Genomic DNA, 25,169 nt, shown 5'->3' on the forward strand with positions numbered 1-25,169 from the left:
TATCATTTTCTTCAATTTAAGTCTCGGATTAAGAATGTTAGGTCTAAGAAGGTCAGAAATTTTGTCTGCTTCTCCAGTGTTGTTTCCAGAGTTCACAACAGTGCCTGACACACTGCAAGCCCTCAATAAATGAAGAAAGAAAAGGTGAGGCAGAGAACAAACATAAGGCACACAAAGGGGGAGGGACCTTTAATCAAAGCTGTGCAGCCAGCGCCTTTGCCCAGTGTGGCTGGCCCTACGCATGCGCTCACAGCCCGTCGCGACAAGCCACCAACCGGCCACTGTCTGGGCGAGTCCACTGCGCCTGCGCAGTCTAAGGAGCCCGCGCAGGCCTGGCGCGCGTCGCCCCGTGTCGGACTCCACTTCCCAGCGGCCTCTGCGCGGCCCTGGCCGCCGGCGCGGGCGCGCGGTGCCTTTGTGAGCGCGGCCGGCGCCTGAGGAGCCGGACCTCGGGCCTGCGGCAGGGGAGGCGGTGAGGACCCGCGGGTGCCCGGGGTCTGGACAGGCGAGCCACCCAGGGAGCCCGCGGAAAACGTGGGCGGTGTGGAAATGTAACTGTGTGACGGTGTGAGACCGTGCCACCTGGCGTGACCACAGGAGACTGACCGTGTGAAAATGGGACGGTGTGTGGCAGCGGGGAGGACCGTGTCACCTGTGACAGTGTGAGAGCGGGAGAGAGACCCATGGGATGGTGTGAAAACGTGACACTGTGACTGCCGGAGAGACCGTGTGATCTGTGACCGTGTGGGAGCATGCCACCGTCTGTGTGGCCGTGGGAGGCCCTTGTGACCGTGACAGTGGGGAGGACCTGTGACAGTGCAAGACCGTGCCGCAGTGTGTAACTGTGTAAACAGCGCATGTGACTGTGTAACACGATGCGATCATGCCAGTGTGAGACCGTCTGTGAGCACTGCGTGAGACTAAGGCTGTGGAAATGACTCTCTGTGTGACAATGTGAGACCCTGTGTGTGGAGCCTGTGACAGTATGTGAGACTGAGAATGTCCCAGCGTGAGACCCTGCCATCATGTGTGAGCAACCCCGTGACAGTGAAGCTGCAGGAGGTGCATGCGACACTGACAGCCCCTGCCACTACTGTATGTGTGAAACTGTGTTACTCTCTGAGACGGAGGCATTGAGGAGGTGTAATGGTGGGGAACATGATCAGGGTGTGACGCTGTGAACAGAGTTTGAGTGTGTATGGTGGTCTGACTGAACTTAGGTGGTCATCCCCAGAACTAGGGTGTCTTACCACTAGGCTGTGTTGCTCCTACTCAATGCTTTATTCTTCAAAACAGTAAAGTCCAGAGGAAAAGAACTCATGGTTAATGGTTCTGATGAGTGTTCATGTATACCCTGTGTCTGTCACACACACACACACCCTACCCCCAAAGAAATTGCTCAGGAAAGTGATGGGCTTGGTTTTCAGGTGCATTTTGTTATAAGCTGGGACCATGGTGTCCTGACTCTGGTTCAGTGTCTTCCAGATCATATGGCCCTTCTGATGCATACTCTGTGTAAAGATGTTTTTTAGGGCACTCACTCAATAACTTTATCTCTCATTTCTGTGGAAAGGGTGGGGACATATTTCATTTCATCATCATCATCTCATAGAAAAAGTAAAAATTTAGACCTAGTTTCTAGTTTGGCTCAACTATTTATGACCATGAGACCTTGGTAATCACCAATGGAACACCTTCACACATGAAAAGGTGGGAAAACCTTGCTTGATAATACCATTCTGCAATTGCTGTTACTGTTCATAAATATAAATGGGGAGATTGGTTATTCACAAAATATATGTTGTAGTCTTTAGACATAAAGCACATGGGGAAAAGGACTGTAAATTCAGTTAAACTGACTTCATTCAGTGACACCTCAAATCTACCTCTGTAGGGGAAGAAAAAGAGGAAAAAAGAGTTTCTAGGCCTGTGAAGCTGGGAGCTGCGGGGAAGACCTAGCATTTTTATGGTTTCTTTTTTCTTCTCCAGCCCTGCTTTCTCAGGATACTGTTCTTCTCCCGTAAAGAAACGTGAAAGAGGAGGACAGAACCATCATAAATTCTCAAAGTCTTAAAGCCATGTCCAAGGTAAGAAATGTTTCTTCTTTCTTCCCTGAAATGCCATTTTTTTCAGGTTACATGAACATTTTGCTTTTCTTCTTAAACTTCCTATCCTGACAACATCTCATCCAGTGACTTTGCTCCTCAAAGGTTTCCATTCCAGAAAAAAAAAGGAAGTCCTAAAAAGACCACAAACTTCCTTTTTCTACCGAGCTAGTTTTTTCATCTATTCGAGAATTAGTTCAGTACCTCCTATGGGATCAGTGCTCGGTTAAGAACTCTCAAGAGGCAAAAACAGACGCCTGGAAGGGATATGAAAGCCTTCCTTGTGGGAATGTGACTCATGGATGTTGAGGTGTTCTCGTGTGAATGCTAGCATTGAGCTCTCCATTACCTGCATTTGAAACATGGGCAAGACAGGAGGGCCACTGGGTAGACTTAATCATAGATTACAGCACAGTCTCTTTTTCAAGGTGATTTTGTGGAATGAGATCTATCTGGATGAGTATTAAAGTGTAGGTCAGCTAAGCAGTGATTCTTCTAGGTACTCTGTGAACTTTGAAGGATAAGAGTTGAGAGAGTAGTGAGGTTCATTTTAGGGACATCCTGAGTTAATAGCAGGCCGCAATGATGATATTCTAGGTCATCCAATTAAGATTAGTGAATTAATGTGAAAAAGGGACATTTTCTGAAAAAGTAATGAGGGAAACAGATGAATCTACATTTTTTAAAAGCTATAAAAAAAAAAAGAAATTAAGTGTAGAATACCACCTAGAAGAAACAAATGAAAAAATGAATATATAATGTCTAGAAATAAATGCAGGTGTAAACATTCTACAGGAATGGAAAACATTGATTGAACATATAGTTATTAAAAACAACTACATGCAGAGTCCTGTGGCAAATAAAAATAGACATTGCCTTTACAGAATTTAGTATCTACTATTTTGCTTCTTATATAATATACTAGAATAATTTTAAATGGGCAGTGAAAAGGTGGATTATTCAATTAGTAAAAACATTTTTCATCACAGAGATTCCATAGGCTCAATATTCTTGAAAACACAAAAGCTGCTTATAGAGAATGGTTATAAAGAGGAGGTTAACCTAGATTCAGATATCATGTAGAGCAGCACTATACCTGTAATGATCGATAATAGAAATGTTCTGTATCCTCTCTGAGCAATATAGTACCCACTAGCCATAACTGGCTATGGAGACTTGTATGTACTGAAGTGACTAACAAAATGATTTATATTTGGTGGTACTAGGGATTAAAGCTAGGCTTTCCCACTGAGCTACATCTCCATTATTATTATTATTATTATTATTATTATTATTTTGTTTATTTTGTGGCAGGGTCTTACCTGAGTCACTAAGCTCAAACTTGTGATCCTCCTGCCCGAGCCTTCCTGAGTTTTGGAATTACATGCATGTGTCACCACATCTGCATCAAAGTGAACTTTTAATGTTAATTGATTTAAATTCAAATAGCCATATGTAGCTAGTAGCCAGTGTATTGGATGAACAGATCCATGAAACGCTAACACAAGGAAGAAAATTACGGGGTGAGCTTGTCCAAGTTGTTCATTTCACAGATGAGGAAAAAGAGATCAAGGGAGGAACGTGTCACATCCATGCTACCAGTTGGTGGCTGAATCAGATGTAATGAGTTGTACTGTACACTGGGGGTCAGTAACATAGATGATACTGAATGATAATTTGGAGAGGGTGAAAGAAAAGAACTGTGGAGAAGCTGCAGGGAACCCTGTTTCATTCCCAGTTTAGAACGTTCATTGGCTTTCCATCTTATTGGAATGAAATCCCACCCTTACACTGACCTGTAAGACCCTGTGTGCATCAGCTCCTCGCTATCTCAGACCTTGTTTTCCACAAGTCTTTATCTCTCTTCATTCCAGTCACACTGATCAATTTGCTGTCCTTCAAACTTACCAGACCCCTGCCTGAACTTTTGCATGTGCTCCCATTTCGTTAATTCTCCTCCCTAGACATTGGCGTGACTTGCTCTCTCAATTTATCTAAATACCATTACTTCTTCATTTAGGCTTACCTCGACTGTCTTATGTACAGTAAACACCTCTGGCACTCTCAATCACCTTTCACTGTTGTTTTTTGTTACAGTGTTTTATACTACCTGCTATGGTATGACCTTACTTTTGATGTGTTTCTGCTTTGGTAGAATTTTAACTCTACAAGGGAAGGGACTTTATTTTGTAGCTTTGTATTTCTGACTCTTAGAATAGTGTCCAGTAAGTTGTAGCAGTCAGTAAATACTTGCCAGATAAATACATGAATGAACAAAGGAATGAATTCTTCATCTGCGAGTTAAATGAGGACAGCAGGGCCCATAAACCTTCTGTTTCCTGTGTCTGAGTTGGTAAAGGAGGAAGAGAAAACACAGGGTGTGATGTACAGAGTAGATCAAGCCTGTCAGCCCAAGTGCTGCTCCCAGACCCCCATCTAAGCCTCCCGAATCATAGTCTCTTGGTGCTATGGCCCATTGAATTTCCCAGGGAAATTTTAATGCATTTCAAAAAACGTTTAATACCTTTCAAAAAGTTTTGCCCAAAAAGTATATATTTAAAGTGCAGTTGCTGACAATGGTACATAGTTGGCTGGCTTTTTAAAATCCAGCCTGATAACCTTGGTCTTTTAATTAGTGTTTAGTACATTTGGTTTAATGTTATTACATACAGATGTATATTAAAACTATGATATTTGTGGGGTTTTCCCACTTATGCCATCTGCTTTTTATCCTTTTGTTTCTCCTTTTTGCCTTCTTTTGGATAAATCAGGTATCTCCCCTATTTTCTTATGAATTATACATAATTTTTATAAATCTCATAGTGGTTACTTTTAAGATAATATACATTCGTTACTTGTTATGTAATAATCTTCTTTACTGCCCCAGTATATCCTGATTTCCCCAAATTGAGAAATGCTGAGGCATTCAGTGTGAATAACCTATTATTTTATATTTGATGGTTAAAGTGTTCAGTTATTGCCGTTTCGTGCATATATGTGTTATGTCTTTTCTTTACCAGTCATAATTCTCCTTGAAACTGTATATTTCTTATAACAGAATATCAGGATGAGCCAGAGAAATCTTCTAGCAGTTCTTTGACATACTTTGGATCCTGCCTGAAATTTTTGCTGCATACAAGATGTTTCTTCAAAAGTATAGAGGTTTCACTCTAACCTAGGCCTGTGTCTGGACTTGAACACTAATTGAACAAGAATGTGTTTCTGTCATTTCAGGATTTGGTCACATTTGGGGATGTGTCTATAAATTTCACTCAAGAAGAGTGGGAATGGCTGAACCCTGTGCAGAGGAATTTGTACAGGAAGGTGATGTTGGAGAACTATAGGAGCCTGGTATCACTGGGTAAGGAGGTCTTCCCATAATTCAGAATCTGCACAAAGGATTGTGTTCCAGTGATATGATTGGGAAGTCTCCCCTTTGCTTCCCAAACTAAATTTCTCTTTCTTAAGCTGGGTGTATTGGTACCCACTTGTAGTCCCATGTAGTTGGGAGGCTGAGGCAGAAGGTTTTCTTTACTCAGAAATTCATGATCAGCCTGAGAAACATAGCAAGATTTCTCTAAAAACAAAAACAAAAGCTTTTGTACTCTGCAAAATAGATTGAGTTTTTCACAGTTGTTAGCTTCATTAGATGATTCCTGAAACATCTTCCCCATTCTTCCCTCCTACAATGCCCACATCTTCCTGATGACCAAATAACTTGCTCTGATCTTCAGGGGTAGCTAATTCCATTTTTATTTCTTGTAAGCAGGAATTTCTGTTTCTAAGCCAGATGTGATCTCATTATTGGAACAAGGAAAAGAGCCCTGGATGATGAAGGAGGGAACAAGAGACATATGCCCTGGTGAGTGAGAAAGAACTAGGAAAGTACATACCATTGCAGAAAGAGCTTAGCTGATCTGAAAGGTTCTAGGTTATACATGTATTCTCTTTGTCTGTGTTGTCTCACAAATTATTGACTTCTCTGTTAACCTGTATTCCTGTTATGTGGGTTCAAATATCACAATGTTTTCTTGTCTTTATCTTTTAGTTTTATACAAGTTGACTCATTCTATTTTTTAAAAAATCTGCACTTTTTTTCCCTTTCCAATTATTCATTCTTTTCAGATTCAAGGGTCAGTATATTTATAATTCATTTATTCTTTCCCTGAGTTTCTGCTTTAAGCACAGCATCCTGTTAAGTTCTTGGACTTACTCATAAGTTTGTAAACCATCAAAGAAAAAGAAAGCATCTCTAGTTTATTTTTATGTCTGGTAACTGGAGGAAGATATTATTTAATGAAACAATCAGAAGAAAGTAGATTAGTAGGGGAAAAAAATAGATGAATTGGCTGGAAACAGAAGAAATTTATTTTTATGAGATGTGAGGATTTCTAAGTCTAGAAATGCAATGTACAATGAAACTGAGAAAAAGAGGCTTAGAGAAGAACTCTGATTTAGAGATGTCAATGGAAATGCATATCACCAGTTTTAAGAGTTTAAGAGGTACAGACTGATGCTGAGGGCTTTGTGGGAAAGTAGATCTTTGGACAACTTTCTCAGCGTCCTCCATGGCAAATAAATTACTTCTCTATAGTTTATGTCTTTAAGTTTTAGCATTTTAATTTTCCTAGATAAGTATCCTTTTCATTTAGGTTATCAGGTTTATTTCCATTGAACAAAGTGATCTCATAATTATGTGTACTTTTTTATAATAGTTCTAAATTTTAATTTCTTATTTATATAGTTATTATTTTTGAAAGAATGTATTAGGCTACAACTCATAAATCAGTTTTACTTACTTATTTTTCAAGACCTAACTTAGGGATTTATCTTGTTACTATTAACATTCTGTTTTTCAATTATTTTTGCTTATTTTCTTATTCTTTCCTTCTGTTTTCTCATTTATTTCATTGTACATATTGCTGAAGAGAAAGGCTAATAGTTAATTTAATTCTTTTTTTCAGCAATAAAATTATTAAGGGCTATGAATTTTCTTCTTTCTTCACCTGTCTCGTATGGGTTCATTATTGCTGTTTCTTATATAATCTACAGTTTTAAATTTACCCTTTACTCAAGAGTTGTTTAAAAGATATTATTCTGGTTTTGCTGTATTTTGATCAGATTGTTTTATTGTAGTTGATCTGATAAAGTTAACATCAAAGAATATTTAGAGAGTAAACTGGATCTATATAAATTGTAGCTTGAGGAATTTTGACGCTGGCATACACTCATTGATATGGCAAGCGAGTCTAATGAGACAGAGACTCACAAGAGACAGAAAAGGCAGCAACAAACAAAGGTTTATTGGCGAGCTAGCTGATGGACAGTTTCTGACCAGGAATCAGAGAAAATATCCACCCTGATCTGGGTCTCACCTTTGGTTTAAGTACATTTTTAGGTTTCCATAGTAACCATTACCTCATTTTTGGGAATTTTACAAGAATGTCACACAATTATCACAAGGTTTACCTTCCCAACATTGGTCAGCCTGATTCCAGATGACCATTGTGGTTTAAAATTTAGCCTGCTTCCCAATTTGTCCTGTTTGTTCTGTTCCCATTTTATAACTCTATTCTGGTTTATGACTAACCAAGGTGAGGGAGGTTAATTACAGTTTAAGTGAACTTTAAGTGACTTCTCTTAAAGTGGAGTTCCAAGAAGAAAATGAAGTCTCTCTTGCCCTATCATCATGAAACCATCACACATTTACAGTCTGTCCTTCTCTCCACCTCCAATTTCATCCAGCCAAATGATCTCTCTCATTTTAGATTAGATTGTACCATACAATGTGGCTTATGTTATATTTGGCTTGTTTCACTTAGCATGATGATTTTGAAATTCATCCACACTGGTACATGTTTGAATAGATTATTGTTTTTATTGCTGAGTAGTAGTCCACTGAATAGTATTCACTGTGAATAGATAAATATAGTCATAGACATGTGGTTGTTTCTAGTTTGGGGCTATTGTAAATAAAGCTGCTATTAAGCTAGCATGTGTAGAACTTTATGTAGACATATATTTTAATTTTTCTAAATTCAGTTTAAATTCAACATATGGTAGTTACATGGCCAGTTTTGTAAGAAACTGCTGGTTTTCTAAAGGGATTATACCATTTTATATTATCTCTAGTGATGTGTGAGCATTCCAGCTGCTTCGTGCCCTCATCTAATCTTGGTATTGTCAATAAATACTATTTTAAATTTTAGTCATTCTAATGGTTCCTTTGTCATTTGTTCTTTCATTTTTGTGTTGGTTGGTTACAATGCTGGGGATTGAACCCAGGGCCTTTGCACTGATCTACATCCCTAGCCCTTTTTATTGTTTGTATTTTGCTTTGCTTTGTTTTGTTTTTATTTTGATACATGGTCTCACTAAGTTGCTAAGTTGCCTAAGCTGGGGTGAACTTGTGATCCTCCTGCCTCAGCCTTCCAGAGTGCTGGGATTATAGGTATGTACCACTATGTTTAGTTTGTTTTGTGGTTTTAAAAAGGATTTCTGTGTTGAATAATATGACAAGTACCTTCTATATGTTTATTGGCCATAAATGTATCTTTCATGAACTGTTTGTTCAAATCTTTGCGTGTATTTTATTGGGTTGTCTTTTTGAGTTATAAGAGTTCTGAATAGGTTTCAAACAAGCTGTTTTCATTTTATACACACTGGAATATATGTGTGCCAATTTTGGTTTGTCTGTTTTTCTGCTGCTATCTTTGATAGGACCAATGCTTTCAATTTTTATAAAATCTAATTTATTAATTTGTCTTGGTCAGTGCTTGTATCTAAGAAATATTTGTTTTGCTTAAATTCTATTATTTTTTAAAAATTGTCATTACAGCTATGTCATAAAGATTTTCTTCTAGCAGTTTTATTGTTTTAGCTTTTACGTTTAGGTCTGTGATCCACTTTGAGCTAATTTTGATGTTTTTTATGAGCTAAAGACTGAGGCTCATTTTTTTTCCATTATGAATATACTGTTTCTTCATTACCCTTTGTTGGAAAAGACTGTCTCTTCCCCTTTGTATTAGTACCTTTGCTGAAAATAGTTAAATACATGTGTTGTGTGGTTCTGGTTCTGTACTGTGTTTCGTTGCATTGATTCACATGTCTATCCTTTCTCCAGAACCACACTGTCTTGATTACTGTAGCTTTATAGTAAATTTTGATATCAGATGGTGCTATTTGTAAAACTGCTTTGACTATTTTAGATCGCTTTGTATTTGATATAAATTTTGGAATGAAATTGAGAATTTCTACTTAAAAGCTTGGATTTTGGTTGGGATTATGTTGAATTTACACATCATTTGGGGAAGGATTGACATCTTAACAACATTGATTCTTCTAATCTGTGAATATGGTATAAGCCATTTATTACAGGTTTCTTTTATTTCTCTTAGGAATATTTTAAAGTAGCAAATATAGTGGTGTTGTATGTCTTTTACACATTCTTTCCAGAGTCTTACAGTTTGGAGTGCTATTACACATAGAATTTTTTGAATTACGTTTTACAGTAGTTTACTGCTGGTATGCAAAAAATGTAAAACAATCTTTATGTTAACTTTGTATCTTATGACTGGGCTAGATACATTTTGTAGTAGTTCTAGCAGTTGTTTAGTAGATTCCTGAGGATTTTTTGTACAGTTTTCTTTTTTCCTTTCTGATCCTTGCCTTCTTTTTTCTTGATATATTGCAATAGCTAGCACCTCCTATACAATGTTGAAAAGAAGTGGTAGAACAAATATACTTGTATTGTACCAATCTTAAGAAAAAACATATTTTATCTTCCATTGTTATCTTGATTAAGCTATAGATTTTTCTTAGATGTCTAATCAACTTAGAGTAATTCCTTTCTATTTTTTATAATAAATGGGTCAGATAGTCATTGTACATCTATTGAAAGGATCCTGTGATTTTTTTCTTTACTCTGTTAATATGGTGAATTGCACTGGTGATTTTCAAGTATGAAACCAATCTTGTATTCATAGTATCATATTTTTCTCATTGCTGGGACAAAATACCCAACACCCACAAGATAAAGAGAGATTTATTTTAGCTCACAGCTTGTAGTGGTTTTAGTCCATTGTCAGATGGCTCCAAGATAGTGGGGCATGGCAAACAAAAGGAGAAACATTTCATTGCATGGCAGCAGGAGGTAGAGTGAGAAGGGTTGAGGCAAGAAGGGAAATAAACCCTTCCAGGCCATGCCTCTAGTGACCCACTTCCTCCCACCAGGTCCCACCTCCTAACAGCAAGCCAGCTATAAACCCCATAATCTAATCATCTTTCAAAGCCTTAACTTTAAGCACATGAAGATTTGGGAGGACATTCTTATGTAAACCATACTGATGGGGTAAATTCTATTTGGTCAAGATTATGCTTTCAATATATTCCTGGATATGCCACAGTTTTGTAAGTTTTTTACACGCTTATATGCTACATTGGTCTTCGGGTTTATTTTCTTGTAATTTCTTTACTTGGCTTCAGTATCAAGATAATGCAGGCCTCATGAAAACAAATGGTGTTTTTTTGTTTTGTTTTGTGAGAGGTAGAGTGCTTTTTTTTTTGTCTTTTTGAGACAGGGTCTTGCTATGCAGTTTAGGCTGGCCTTGAGCTCACTTTGTAGCCCAGGCTGGTCTCAAACTCACAGTGATCCTCCTGCCTCAGCCTCCCAAGTGCTGGGATTACAGACATGCGCCACCACACCTGGCTGCCTAGAGTGCTATTATTTCTCCCTTGAATTTTTGGTAGAATTTACCAGTGAGGACATCTGTGCCAATTAGTATTTTTTATGTAACAGGTTTACTGGATAGTTATTCCAAGTTATCTAATTTGTCTTGGATCAGCTTTGATAGGCTGTTTTTTTAAGGGATGTGTACATTTGTCTTAGTTGCCCAATTTATTAATGAGTTGTTTGTAATATTCTTATCTTTTCAATGTCTATAAGATGTGTAATAACTTCTCATTAAGTTTTGATGTTGCTGATTTCTGTTTCCCGCTTTTTCTTGATAAGGTATCTTTTAAAAGAACCTACTTACCATTTATTTTCTCTGTTGATTGTTTTCTAATTTGTTATTTTCTCTACTTAGCTTTTTTGTTTCTGTTTATTTTCCTTGAATTTATTTTGATCTTTTCCTTCCTTCTTGAAGTGGCACCTTAGATTATTGATTTTTGTACTTTAATTGTGTAATATAAGCATTTTAAAATTACAGACTTAGCTTTAAGTACTATTTAAGCTATATCCAAGAAATTTTGATGTTACATTATCAGTCACTCCAAGATATTTGCTGATTGCTTCTGTAAAATTTTTTGACCCATGAATTATAGAGAAATAGATTAATTTGCAGGTGTTTGGAGTTTACTAGACATCATTATTTGTTTTTTATTTAATTCTGTTGAAGTTGAAGAACATACTCTCTTTGAGTTCAGTACTTTTATTTATTGCCATGTGACTTATGGCCTGGCATATGGTCTGTCTTACTGATCACACATGAATACATGTTGTATAGTGTTAGGCATATTGTTCTGTTAATATAAATTACATCAGCATCATTCATCTTGTTAAGATCTTCTATATATTTATTACTTTTTATCTAGTTTTGTTAGTTGCTGAGCATCTCATATTACAGTTACCTAGTATGATTTATGGAGTTACCTATTTGTTACTTACACTGCAAATTTTTCTTTTATTTGAGGCTCTGTATTAGATGCATACATATTAGTAATTATTTCTTCTTAATGAATTCCCTCTTATCATTATGGTATGTTCTCTTTGTCTTTGGCAGTACTTTTGTTTTGAAGTTTATCTGATAGGAATATAGGCACTCTAGCCTGATGCTTACAATTTGCATGGTGCATCTTTATGTATCTAGTTATTATTTATTTGCACTGTATCCTCATATTTAATATGAGTTTTCTGTGGACAGCATTGGGTCTTCCTTTTTTATCCATTCACTACCTTGTAAGTGGATATTTAGTCAATTAGTATTTAATACACAGTTTGAGCATCCCTAATCCAAAAACCTGGAAGGCTCCAAACCCTGAAACTCTGATACAAGTGGAACATTTCACACCATAAAACTTGTTTTAGCTGTAAAATTATTTAAAATATTGTATGAAATTACATCTATTTTGTATGTATAAGGTATATATGAATCAAAAATAAAGAGCTGAGCATGGTGGCACGCAGCTATAATCCCAGCACTTTAGAGGCTAAGACTGGAGGATTGAAAATTCAAAGCCATCTGAGCTACATAGCAAGATTCAATCTCCAAAACATAATAACAATAAAATGAATAAATAAATGAATTTTGTGTTTCGTACTGAGGGCCCATTCCTAAGAGATTTCATTGTATGTATATACAAATATTTCAAAATACAAAAAAAATCTGAAATCCAAAACTCTTCGTGCCAGTTTGAATAAGAGATACTCATCTATAATTATTTGTGTAATTTTATTTGAATCTGCCATTAAATTGTTTTTTTCATTACTCTTTTATTTGTACATGAAGGCTCCCCCCCCATTTTTTTTGGTGTTTTGAGATAGGATCTCATTGTGTAATTCAGGGTGGTTTTCAACTCCCTATGTAGCCCAAGGCCTTGGACTTGTAGCAGTCATCCTGCTTCAGCCCTTGGAGGGCTGGGATTATAGGCATGTGCCACCATATCTGCCTCTTTTCTCTTTCTTATCTATCTCTTTGACTTCTTAGAATATTTTTTAGAATTTTTATTCATTTTGGAACACTTTAGATATACATTTTTATATTAACCTTTCAGTGGCTACTGTTGGACAGTAGTGCTAAAAATATAGTCTGGGACCAGCAACATCCCCTGGGGACTCACTAAAAATGTAGATTCTCCCCATGATGAGTACATTCATTCTGTATCACAAACATATACTAATAAACATTTTTTTTAAAAAAAAGAAATGGAGCCAGGGATTTAGCTCAGCAGCATAGCACCTGCCTGGCAAGCACAAGGTCCTGAGTTCAATTCCTGATACCAGAAAAAAAAACAACAAATAAAAAATAAAAAAGTAATAGAGGTTGTTTAACCTCATTTCAGGCCTACTCAATTAGAATTCTGTGCATGGGGCATAGTAATCTATTTTGGTTTTTTTTTTTTTTTTTTTTTTTTTTTTTTTTTTTAGTTTTTTTCCGATACCGGGAATCGAACTCACGACCTTGCACTTGCCAGGCAGGCGCTTTGCCACTGAGCTAAATCCCCAGCCCCTGGGGCATAGTAATCTATTTTAACAGGTTCCTCAGATAATTCTGATGTACTCTAAAATTTGAGAATCAAGGCCGGGGATGGTATTGCATTCGTATAATCCCAGCACTTGGGAGGCTGAGTCAGGAAGATGTTTGCGAGTTCAAGACCAGCCTAGGCTACAAAGTGAGCTCAAGGCCAGCCTGAACTGCATAGCAAGACCATGTCTCAAAAAGACAAAAATTAAATAAATAATAAAAAATAAAATTTGAGAATCATTGTTATAATGATTTTAGTATATAAACTTTTCAGTCTAATGAGAATATTAGGAATGACTGTATTTGTATTTGTACCTTCTTGTCACTGTTTTAGCAACTAAATTTTCATTTAACTAGGTTCAATGCTACCTTGCAGTCATTTCATACTTTCTACCAATGAGCTTTCAGGATTTCATTTTCATGTTGACATTCCAGGAGATCCTCATGAATATGATCTTAATTGTTTCATTAGAGGGGAGATTGGAGTTTGAAAGAGAACTGAGGCAGGATTTAGAGTCTCAAAGGATATTGTCTTTAGTATTTTTTTCTATTCAATTTCATGCTCTAAGGTATCATATCTAGTTTAGTGGTAATATTCCATTTATTTTTAGCCATTTACTCAATTTATGTAAGCAAATCATTCTGAGAAAATGAGTTACTGTGATATTTCATGTTATTGGTTCATTATTTATTCTGTAGCTACTAAGCACCTTCTACATGTCCAACCTCTTCTAGACAATGCATGTCCAAGGTAAAAAAGAAAAAGAAGTTCCTGTGCATGAAAGTTTATAGTCTGGTGAGGACAGAGTGTAAATTAGCATATAATATGTTAAATAAAAGTGAGGTAGAAGGATGGAGAATGATAAATATGTACAATTTTATATTGGGTGATCAAGGAAGGTCATAGTGAAGAGAGAATTTGTAAGTAGAACCTCAAGTGAAGAAGGGCATTATGGGATTGGGTAAGCAGATACTGAGACATAGGCCTTCCAGACAAAGAAAAGCAAATGTAATGTTCTTAAAGTGGGCATAAAACGAGTACCCATTTGGCTAAAGTGGTGGAAGCAAGTATAAGGTGATCTGAAGCCAGGCCTAATGGTGCATTTTTATAATCCCACCTATCTTGGGCAGTTTAACAAAATCTTATCTTAAAACAAGAAGCAAAGGGCTAGAGGTGTAGCTCAGTGGTAGAATGTTTGCCTAGTATGTGCAAGGCCCTTGGCCCTTAGTTTAATCTTCAGTACTAAAATGAAAAGAAAAAAAAAGGAAGTGCTCTGATTTGGGACTGAAAAATGGAAGCCAGAAGATTAATTCTGTGTTAATAAAAGCAAGGTGTCTGATACAAAATTAACTTGAGGGGCCAGTTGAAGTTTATGTTTAGTTGGAATTTATCATGTAGGAAATGATTTTCATGAAGAACTTTCTGCAACTGCAGAAGTTTAACCAGAGAGTTTCATGTGCATTCTGATATGTTTTTAGGTCTGGGGGTCCAATGGAAAAGTATTATACTGGTTATATATTATTAATTTAAAATTTTATTTCTTAAAGGTAATTAAATTAAGTTGAATGCAGGATAACCTGCAACAAGAGAGGAAAGGTGTTGGAAGATTGTATAGCTACCTTAAATATAAAATGATAATTTTAGACAACCTTTCAATTTTTTTGTGCTTTTCTGATATAGTTTACTGCTTATATATGATTAACTTACTTCCTAAATCAGTTTTTCTTAGCCCTTTTTGTTTGTAATCTTAGTTTTTAGACTGCTTTAAAAGCTGTCAAATCCTTAAACTTTTGTATTTTATTTTTCTAATTTTGTTTTAGAAGTTTTTTATCTTATAATCAATAAATACAACACATATTTATTTTCTTAATATCTTTTTAGATTGGGAGTCTATATTTAGAGCCAGTGAATTTTCATCAGAGCAAGATATTAATGAAGAATCAGCCAAAGTAGTGACAATGGAAAGAAGCCATCTTATTTACACCCTTGATTACCCCAATTTAAAAGAAAATTGTGAAAGTGAGGACTGGTTTGAAAACAAGTTGGGAAGTCAGGCAGTACATTCTAGTCAGGTGGTCATCACTCATAAAGAAATCCTCTCTGAAGATCAAAGTAATGAATGTAGTAAGTCTTGGCAAACATTCCAACCGACTTCAATACTAGATGTACAACAGAGTTTCCCTGTAAAAGAAAGAGGATGTAAACATGAGTCACAAAAGAGAAGTTACCGGAAAAAATCTGTTGAAATGAAATACAAGAAGGTTTATGTGGAAAAGAAACTTTTGAAATGTAATGAATGTGAGAAAGTCTTCAATCAGAGCTCATCCCTTACTCTCCATCAGAGAATTCACACTGGAGAGAAACCCTATGCGTGTGTTGAATGTGGGAAATCTTTCAGCCAGAGTGCAAACTTAGCTCAACACAAAAGAATACATACAGGGGAGAAGCCTTATGAATGTAAAGAATGCAGGAAGGCCTTCAGCCAAAATGCACACCTTGCTCAACATCAGAGAGTTCATACTGGAGAGAAACCTTATCAGTGTAAAGAATGTAAAAAAGCCTTCAGCCAGATTGCACATCTTACTCAGCATCAGAGAGTTCATACAGGAGAGAGACCTTTTGAATGTATTGAATGTGGAAAGGCCTTTAGTAATGGTTCATTCCTTGCTCAACATCAAAGAATTCATACAGGAGAGAAACCTTATGTGTGTAACGTGTGTGGAAAAGCCTTCAGCCATCGAGGATACTTAATTGTACATCAGAGAATTCACACAGGAGAGCGACCGTATGAATGTAAAGAATGTAGAAAAACGTTCAGCCAGTATGCACACCTCGCCCAACATCAGAGAGTTCATACTGGAGAGAAACCTTATGAATGTAAAGTATGTAGAAAAGCCTTCAGCCAGGTTGCATACCTAGATCAACATCAAAGGGTTCATACTGGGGAGAAACCCTATGAATGTGTTGAATGTGGGAAGGCCTTTAGCAACAGTTCATCACTTGCACAACATCAGAGAAGTCATACTGGAGAAAAACCCTATATGTGCAAGGAATGTAGGAAAACATTTAGCCAGAATGCAGGCCTTGCTCAACATCAGAGAATTCATACTGGAGAAAAACCTTATGAATGTAATATTTGTGGGAAAGCCTTTAGCTATAGTGGATCTCTTACTCTTCATCAGAGAATTCATACTGGAGAGAGACCCTATGAATGCAAAGATTGCAGAAAATCTTTCAGGCAACGTGCACATCTTGCTCATCATGAGAAAATTCATACTATGGAAGCATTCTTGACCTTTTCCTCTCCCTCACCTTCCCCATCCAATCAGTTACCAAGACCTGTGGGCTTTATCTCCTAAATTTGTCCAGAATCTGACCCCTTTAATCCACTTCATTTCATCATCTTTGTCCAATATACACTAATCTATTTAACATAGATCCTTATAAAAATAGCTTTCTATGTTGTCTCCCTGTATTCCCCATTGCCTTTGTCAGTTTCCCGCATTCCAACCAAATTTTTATTTTTTAATATAAAAGTTTTAATCTTATTGTTTCTCCTTAAAATCCCCAATGACATCCCATAGTTCTTAGGTTAAAATAGACATTCCTCAAAATAGCCTAAAAGATCTCCCTGACCCCCAATTCCTTGTTCCACACTGCATTCCAAAGCCCTTACGTCAGTATCCATCTAATTCCCTGAAGATACCCAGATTTAGTAACTCGTACCAACACTAAAAAGTTCTGGGTTCCAGTCCTTGCTTTTCCATTTTTTAGCCCTAATTTTGACATAGCATTTTGTCCTTTGTAAACTTTAGTCTTATTCATATTGTTGAGATATTGGTACTACCTCAAAAGTCAATGGGAAAATTAAATAATGCATGAAAATTACTCATCAGAGTGCCTAGCATAAACTAATAACTCAGATATGAGTGTAAAATAAAAAGGAACCATGACACAAAAACAGCTGACCATGAACCAAAAATAAGAAGTAACACTGGAACAGGAGAGGGTAAAGATTTTTTAATTAGAAATAGTAAAATTGTGTCATAAGATCTAATAAAATAGGATGATCATTAGATTTTATGATGATGTAAGTAAGATGGTGGCTTGTATTTCAAGATGAATGTGTGGATTTATGACTTGGTAAGGAAAATAACATCATATAGATATGCAGGTTGCCAGAAGCTAGTTAAGAAAAAAAACTTAAGAGGTAGCATTTACTGAGATATAGTCATCATTTACATGTAAACAAAAGCAAAATGCTAATTTAAAACACAATACAGAAACTTGGTCAGTGACCAAAGAATAATAGAAAATAAAGTGTAAGTTTGAGACTCTTTCTTAATTTCAGGCGAATGAACTCTATCAAACCTATATTATTTAAAAGAAGTTGTTATCTCAGCATTTGGGAGGTTGAGCCAGGAGTATCACTGTGAGTTTGAGGCCAGCCTGGGCTACAAAATGAGTTCAAGGTCAGCCTGAACTGCATAGTGAAACCCTGTCTCAAGAAGAAAAAAAAAAAATTGTTACATTTCTAAAATTCCAAAGCTAAAGGAGAAAAACCAGAACTATAGGTCAGTCAATACTCTGGCTACCCTCAATCATGATATGATATGCATTGAGTTTTAAATGAATAGTAATAACCTTTAGGAGGACCTGTGCTTTATAGTTCTCCAAAGTTCAAAACACTCCCTGTTGTCTTGTATCCATCCTGGTCTACTATTTCCTGGCTCGTTAAGTCTTTGAGTATTCAATCAATGGAATAACAAATGCACCTATAAATATAGATACAAAGAGAATGATCAAAGTTTAATGGAGTATAGAAATGAAAATGTGACTATACATTAATCCACTATGAGAATTTTCAGTATTATACAGATGTCAGTAGTAGAAATCTACAGCTTTTATCTTATAAAATTTGAGTCATTTTTTAAATTTTGAAATACTGTGTGAACATACACATTCATACAGATATGCATAAAAGAAAATGCATATAAGTGACATTTCACATCAGTGGTCTCAGTATTGGGGAAAACAAGAGTACTGAGAAAATCTAATTATGTTCTGTACAAAAATTATCCTTTCATTTTACATGCAAACTTCCAAGTTGTTTGGCTGTGGAGTAAACATTAGAGGACACTAACACTGGAATGAAAACATCCTTTATAATTGAGTGGAAGCCAAATGCCTCCTTCACTCTTCCCGCACACAGAATCATAGATTGTGTAACTAGTATGAAAGTTCTTTATGAGCAAACATAGTATAAGTGATTCTTTAATCCCTAGATTGGGAAAATTTTTTGCAGTCTATGTAACCTATGAAATCCATATCCTTAGCATAAAAGTGTTCATACAAATTAATTATAAAATGACTTTTCCTCCTATTAGTAAACTGTATAACAAGGCAACAGATAACTGGTATGCATGTGATAAATACTGAGTCTCACTGTGATCAGAAGAAATACAGTTAAAGCCAATGAAATCAAAATTTCACTATATTGATTTTAAAAATTGTATGCTAATGCATAGGAAAGGAGCTACTGCCATACACTGATGTAGGAGAGTATGATTTGTATAACCTTTCAGATAAGCAATTTGCCAACATCAGAAGTTTCATTGGGAAAACCAAGGGTTTCTTGTGCAAAACTTTTCTTCCTTCTGGACCTCATTAAACACATGGGATAATGTAAAAAGCTACCAAATGAAAGCAAGGAAGTCTCAGTGGATTAAAAGATTTATATTTTGTAAAAGATGAGATACAAAAGTGTTCATGAAATGTAGCAGAAGCTGTTACCTGAAAAGTCTGAAAGAAAGGAGGGTTTTAGTAAAGGGAGCCTATCTGTCTAAAGGACCCTTAGAGGAGAAATTGGGGAAAGAAAAGAATGTATAAATCATGGAAAAAATTCAGAAGGCAAATTAGTCCTTGTCTAACCTCTTACTGAGATGCAGTTTGCAAGAGTGTAATATCAAATACTGGGAGTGATAAGAAGAAATAAGTCATCACTGTCAGTTGTATTTTGTTTTTTGGGGTTTTTTTGGTACTGGGAGTCTAACTCACGACCTCAGACTTGCCTGGCAAGTGCTTATGCCACTAAGCCACATTCCCGGCCCATCACTGTCAGTTTTGAACTCAGTGAAATTTTTAAATGTTCACTATGGTACAAACTGGTGAGTAAGGTAGTTGGTACCTAAAATGTTGAAAACAATCTAAATGCCATCAGAGTCATGACTAGAAATTCTAACCAGCAGTTTAAGAGAATGGATTGATAGTGTTACGTACTTGACTAAATGACTTAGGTGTGGAAAAAGAAAATTTTTCAGAATTTATGTGGTGGTGCAATCAAAGTATATGGTGAATGTTTAAATTTTGTAAAAACAAAAAAAAAGTACTGCAATAAGAAACATTGACTTAGTCCCCCTTATTATTCTTCCCCTTCAAACATTTATCCCATCATTCCTTCCTCTTTTTTTTATTTTTATTTTTTTTTTCTTTTTGTCTTTTTGAGACAGGGTTTCACTATACAGTTCAGGATAGCTTGAATTCATTTTGTAGCCCAGGCTGGCCTCAAACTCACAGTGATCCTCCTGCCTCAGCCTCCCAAGTGCTGGGACTACAGACATGTGCCACCACGCCAAGCCTCTTGCCACTTCCTAAAGCCATACTGAAAGTCTTCTTTCATGAGTGCCTTTAGATAACACTGTCATGGCTACATCAATGTCTTGAATCAGTTCAAAATGTTTACCTTTTGTGGTTGTTTTGAATTTGGGGAAGAGCCAGAAGTTACACAGCACCAGATCTAGGGTGTAAATTGGGTGAGGGCACACTGTAATGGTTTGGAGAGAAACTGCCATAAATATTGGTCAGTGAGGGATGATTTTTAAAACTATAGTAAATGTTTATATTTGAAAACTATTACAGTAAAAGACATTACCATCAATCCCACTCAAGACACTCCCCCCTCACTTCAAGCACACTTATCCCATCATTTTTTGCAACATGTCTTTTTTACTATAATAACTTAAACACTCACTGTATTTTTTATCACCCTTCTATGTTTTGAAATACACTTCTAATGCATTTGTATTAGTGTAAAATGCTTAGAAAAATTCTTGACATCCAACTAATGAGTGTTTCTTTTGAGAATGGGAATGGATATGACCAAAGGGGGATTAAGTGTTAATCTGTAGTGCTGGAAGTTTTGAAAAAGAATGTCATGAGCTAGGAGTGGTGGCACGTGTCTGTAATCTCAGCACTTGGGAGGCTGAGGCAGGAGGATCATTGCAAGTTTGAGACCAACCTGAGTTACGGTGAGCTCAAGGGCAGCCTGAACTGCATAGCGGACTCTGTCTCAAAAAGACAGAAAAAGTCATAATTTTTTCATATGAAAACATTGAACTTATGGATACTCCAGTAGCTGAAGAGTGAAAAGTTAGTAGTTTAGTTACAGCCTTTATTTTGGAATTTGGGAAATCTCTTATTGACATGCACCCCTTCCCATGCATACAGAGATCCTTATAAACCTTCCCATTCAGCAAGCAGACCTACAATGATATTACCCAAAGAATTCCTTGTCATTTCCATAGGATGACCAAACAGTATCATTTTTAATGTGAGTACATAGTTAAAGTCTATTCGTGTTAAAAAGTGTCAGCATAGTAAGGACTAAGAGACAGAACTCAATCCAGAATAGGAAAAGAAAAAGTTTATTCTTGTCTAAGATTTGGACAGATATTGTTAAAATAATTCAAGCTATTTTTAAAAGGATTAATTAGATAAGTTCTAAATATTAAAATTATTGCTACAGTAATGAAGGTCTGAAAGAAAAGTCAACAGACTCTCCAGGCATGTAAGTTTAAAAGACAGAAAAAATGGAGATTTAGAAGGTCCAACATCTATGTTCTAGAAAAAAAATAACAGGAAATATAAGAATGTATAAAGTAAATGAGAATCTTTGTAGATTGAAGGAAATCATGAGTATTAGCTTGGAATAGCTTACTGAATGTTTGGACAAGCTGAATTTGGAAAACTACAACAGGAGGAAAATCCAGAAACATACTTGTGAAACCTTATAGTTCTAAAGATGAGAACATTCTAACAGCCTCCCAGTAATTTTTAGTTTACCTTAAAGAAAACAAGAAATAAGCTAGCTGTAGCTCTCCCTCCCAAGAGTTATATTGGATGATATAGAATAGCAGCTCCTAAATTAGAAGGTAAAATTACTTTGATCTAGAAATCTATACCCAGTCAATAATGACTAAAGCAGGGAACAAGAAACTGATGTTTTGAGAATGCAGACTGCTACATTTACTCCATATGTCCCTTACTACCATGATAAGTGCTTGACTCTAGAAAAATGTGGATGGTAAAGGACAAAGCCTGATGGCCTTCAATGAACAGTGAACATAACCCAGGAAAATGTGCTGTTGAGGGAGATCAGGAAGACCACTCTGCAGCAAGTACAAAGAAATCAGACCAAATTACCGCTAGACTAAGAATTCAAGAAGCTCAGAATTGATAAAATGGGGAATATGAGCTAGCTATATTTCAAGCTAAAATATAACTTACTTGGTGGGATGAGTGAAATTCTTACTTGTCATAAGACTCATTGGGGGCAACCCACTTTCTCAGGTCCCCTCCTGTCTCTCTTAGAAGCTTTCCCTCAATATTTACATCCTGCCCATAAACAAAGACTCATAAGGGTTGATAAACCCAGAAACTGCAACTACAGTCAAGATGCAGGAGTCAAACTAGTATCAATTTAAGAGAAAATTATTTATTGGCTTATGTAGAAAGTATACAGCACACTCTCACTCTGGATTGCAGTGCTCAGACTGTGAGATTTGTAACTCTCAGCTATTTTCATTGTTCCATTTTCTCTCCAGTCTGTTTCTTGGTGGGAAAGAACTGGCATCTGATATTAGACTTAACAAATCTTTAAATCTTTTGATCTGAAAAGCCACATAATCTCTCAGTATCTGTGCCTCCACATCAATGCTGGGGCTGGCAGTGATATCATTTGTTCCAACATAGGCTGTGTATCCACTGGAGATCAACAACTGGATCTATACTGTGGGGCACTTCTGGGTCAAATGCACACACCTCTACCAGGGGCATTGCAAAACTGGATTGACTGGTTCCAAAAATATCTCATGAAATGTTTGAATGGAAGAGGGCTAAGGATTAATTCTCCTGAACTCACATTAGTGTATCTACTGATACTCACTTCATTTTTGAGGGAGAATATTTATATCCTTTGCTGCAGAATTACTAGCATGCTTGATTAGGAGTGCTGCCTTGAACCCTTTAGCAAGGGTAAGTCAAATTTTCATGGGTCAGATGGACACAGTACAAAATAGCATGCAATGAAGCTGTCTTGCCAATAGTTATGAAATGGCAGCATGCTAGACAATGTAACCCCAAGAGTAAGAAGCTGGGTTTGGGTGACATCAAGTGGTTTAGCCTTTCCAGGACCAAGAATGGCAGGAGAATTCATTCTAAGGCCTTGCTCATAGAATGCCCAGGTAGAGTTACAGTGCACAGAATATAGGTCTGTTTACATATATAAAGGACAGTATCTAGTCTACAAATAATGTGGTCTTCAAGTAAGGAAATTTCATTTTCTGACTTCCTTATCTTTGTCTCTGTAGATGAGTAGTGTATTCCACTAAGGAGGAAAATGTGAATGTACTTAAGAGGAATCTTTTATTTTTATTTATTTATTTATTTATTTTTGGTCTTTTTTTCTGGTACCAGGAATCAAACTCACAACCTTGCACTTGCCAGGCAGGTACTTTTGATGCTGAGCTAAATCCCCAGCCCCAAGAGGAATCTTTTAAATTTACTTTTAGAAGCTGGGCATTGCAGCACATGCCCATAATCCCAGCATGTGGAAGGCTGAGGCAAGAGGATTGCCACAAATTCCAGGCCAACCTGGATTACATAATGAGGTCAAGGCAAGACTGAACTACATAGCAAGATCCTGCCTCATAGAATGAAAGAAACATTACTTTTAGCTAGGCTTGGTGGCACACACCTCTAATCCCAGCACTTAGGAGGCTGAGAGAGAAAGATTGCAAGTTTGAGGCCAGCCTGAGCTATATAGTGAAATCCTACCTTAGGAAACTCCCTCTCTGTCTCTCTCAATTTAGCATGGGAGAACCAAGATGTCTCTCCATTTCCCCTTTGTGAAAGCAATAAGAAACAGACACTGGAAACTCCTTTTTGGGGAAAAAACAGCTATAATTCTGAGCCTCACAATCCACAAAGAGCACTGCTAAATGTAACCATCCCAAGAAAGGAAACAGCTGCTGCATTGGGGATCACAAAATTCCCCCAAAGCAGTGGCACATCTGGAAGGACAACACAAAGGGCAGCTTGGCTGGAGCCAACGTATCTCCTTGAGCAGTCTGGCTTTAAAAGCATCCCTAAATTCTGTTTACAATTGCAGAGTAGCAGGCTGACTGGAGGGCTCAAGGATGGAACACAACCAACATGTGGGACATGGACTAACAGGAAAGTCACCTGAGTGCTTATGAGAATTCCAGAATTGTGTAACTCAACCCATTCTTAACAATTTAGAATCTGCATTTTTATACGATACCCACATGATCTGAGTACATGTTAAGTTTTAAGAATCACTAGGCTACCCTGAAAAAAAAATTTCCTGCTACCGTGAAGCTCTACCCTTAGATAAACAACTAGCCAGAAGGAGTGCCCTTCCTTCAAAAATATAAAAGTCCAGCTCCTCACAAATCCTACTAAATATGGTAGATTTGGACTTACAGAAGTCTTATTCACCAAAACAACACAGAAGCGATTGGAACCGCCTCACATCACATACTTGCTGGCAAGCAGGGGTGGGCTGGCATGCAGCGGATTTCAGCACTGGAGTACATGCTTCACACTAGGCTCAATCCCTGGCACCAAAAGAAAAATGAAAAAGTAGCGGGGAAAAGAAGAATGCAGAAACAGTAATTTGGGCCCCACTGAAAGAATACAGTGTCTTTGGCACTCCCTGCTGACAGGTAAAAACACTATTAATAGAGAAAAACTAGACAGAAGAAAGTGCAAGACTTCAATGCTGTGTCCCAGTCTGGAAGGCAATATGAAGGCAGCTCTGAACATAGTTTCATAAAGATATCTACCTTTCTACTTCAGTGTAGACAGATACTACTTTGGGTAGGATAGGCAGGCTGCCAAGGTCTATTAAAAGATATCTATCTTTGATCCATTTATTGTCCAAAAATATTTGGGAAAACTTCAAAAACACATGTACATGTGTAAGAAAGTTAACTTCAATGTTGTTAAAAAATTTTAAATCCTAGCTTTATACTGATTCCTGCTGTCTTTAAATGTTTGTGAGACCTACACTTCTGGCGCAGATGGAGTTATAGAGACTGGGTTAACCTATCTAAAACATGAAGAAACAAAACTCAACAAAGTGTATGAAACCTTAGTGTTCAAGATGTTGGACATCAGACAATGAGCAATCCCTGAGAGACAGTAAACAGATGGGGCACATCCTATGATTTCCTCCAGATAACCCGATGGTACAGGTCTCCCTGCACTGTGGTGAGGGAGCTGGAAGTCAGGAGATCATGGTGGCTAGAGTTCACAGGTCAGCATGGTCGAGAGCTGTGTCGGTCAGGGTTTACTAGAGAAACAGATATAACACAAGATGTACAAATGTACAAGGAATTACAAGTTTGGCTTACAATGGTCAGCCACAGAGTTGGATGAGGAAGCGTGCAGAGGGTGTCTGCATGCTGGAGATTGAAGAGCCCAGCCCTGGGCCTGGAGCTCGCTGCAGTGTCCGTGCAA

The 25,169-nt window shown here is 37.0% G+C and overlaps 1 protein-coding gene across 3 annotated transcripts; it reads left to right on the top strand.

The window, feature by feature from the left end:
* The first annotated feature begins 382 nt into the window (after nucleotides 1-382).
* Znf583 (zinc finger protein 583) lies at nucleotides 383-17,443 on the top strand. 3 transcript variants are annotated; one of them, XM_005413302.1, is made up of 5 exons: nucleotides 383-472; nucleotides 1,990-2,087; nucleotides 5,340-5,466; nucleotides 5,872-5,967; nucleotides 15,231-17,443. In XM_005413302.1, exons 2-5 carry the CDS (start codon nucleotides 2,079-2,081, stop codon nucleotides 16,706-16,708), a joined length of 1,710 nt encoding a protein of 569 aa, XP_005413359.1. In that variant the 5' UTR covers nucleotides 383-472; nucleotides 1,990-2,078; the 3' UTR covers nucleotides 16,709-17,443. The 3 variants fall into 3 exon arrangements, with proteins under 3 accessions (XP_005413359.1, XP_005413360.1, XP_013364715.1); XM_005413303.1 differs by having other exon boundaries at nucleotides 5,875-5,967; XM_013509261.1 differs by lacking the exon at nucleotides 383-472 and adding an exon at nucleotides 503-662.
* Nucleotides 17,444-25,169: the final 7,726 nt, after the last annotated feature.

The sequence above is a fragment of the Chinchilla lanigera genome, unplaced genomic scaffold, assembly GCF_000276665.1.
Source record: "Chinchilla lanigera isolate Chin_1 unplaced genomic scaffold, ChiLan1.0 scaffold00166, whole genome shotgun sequence".
NCBI classification, from domain to species: Eukaryota; Metazoa; Chordata; class Mammalia; order Rodentia; family Chinchillidae; genus Chinchilla; species Chinchilla lanigera.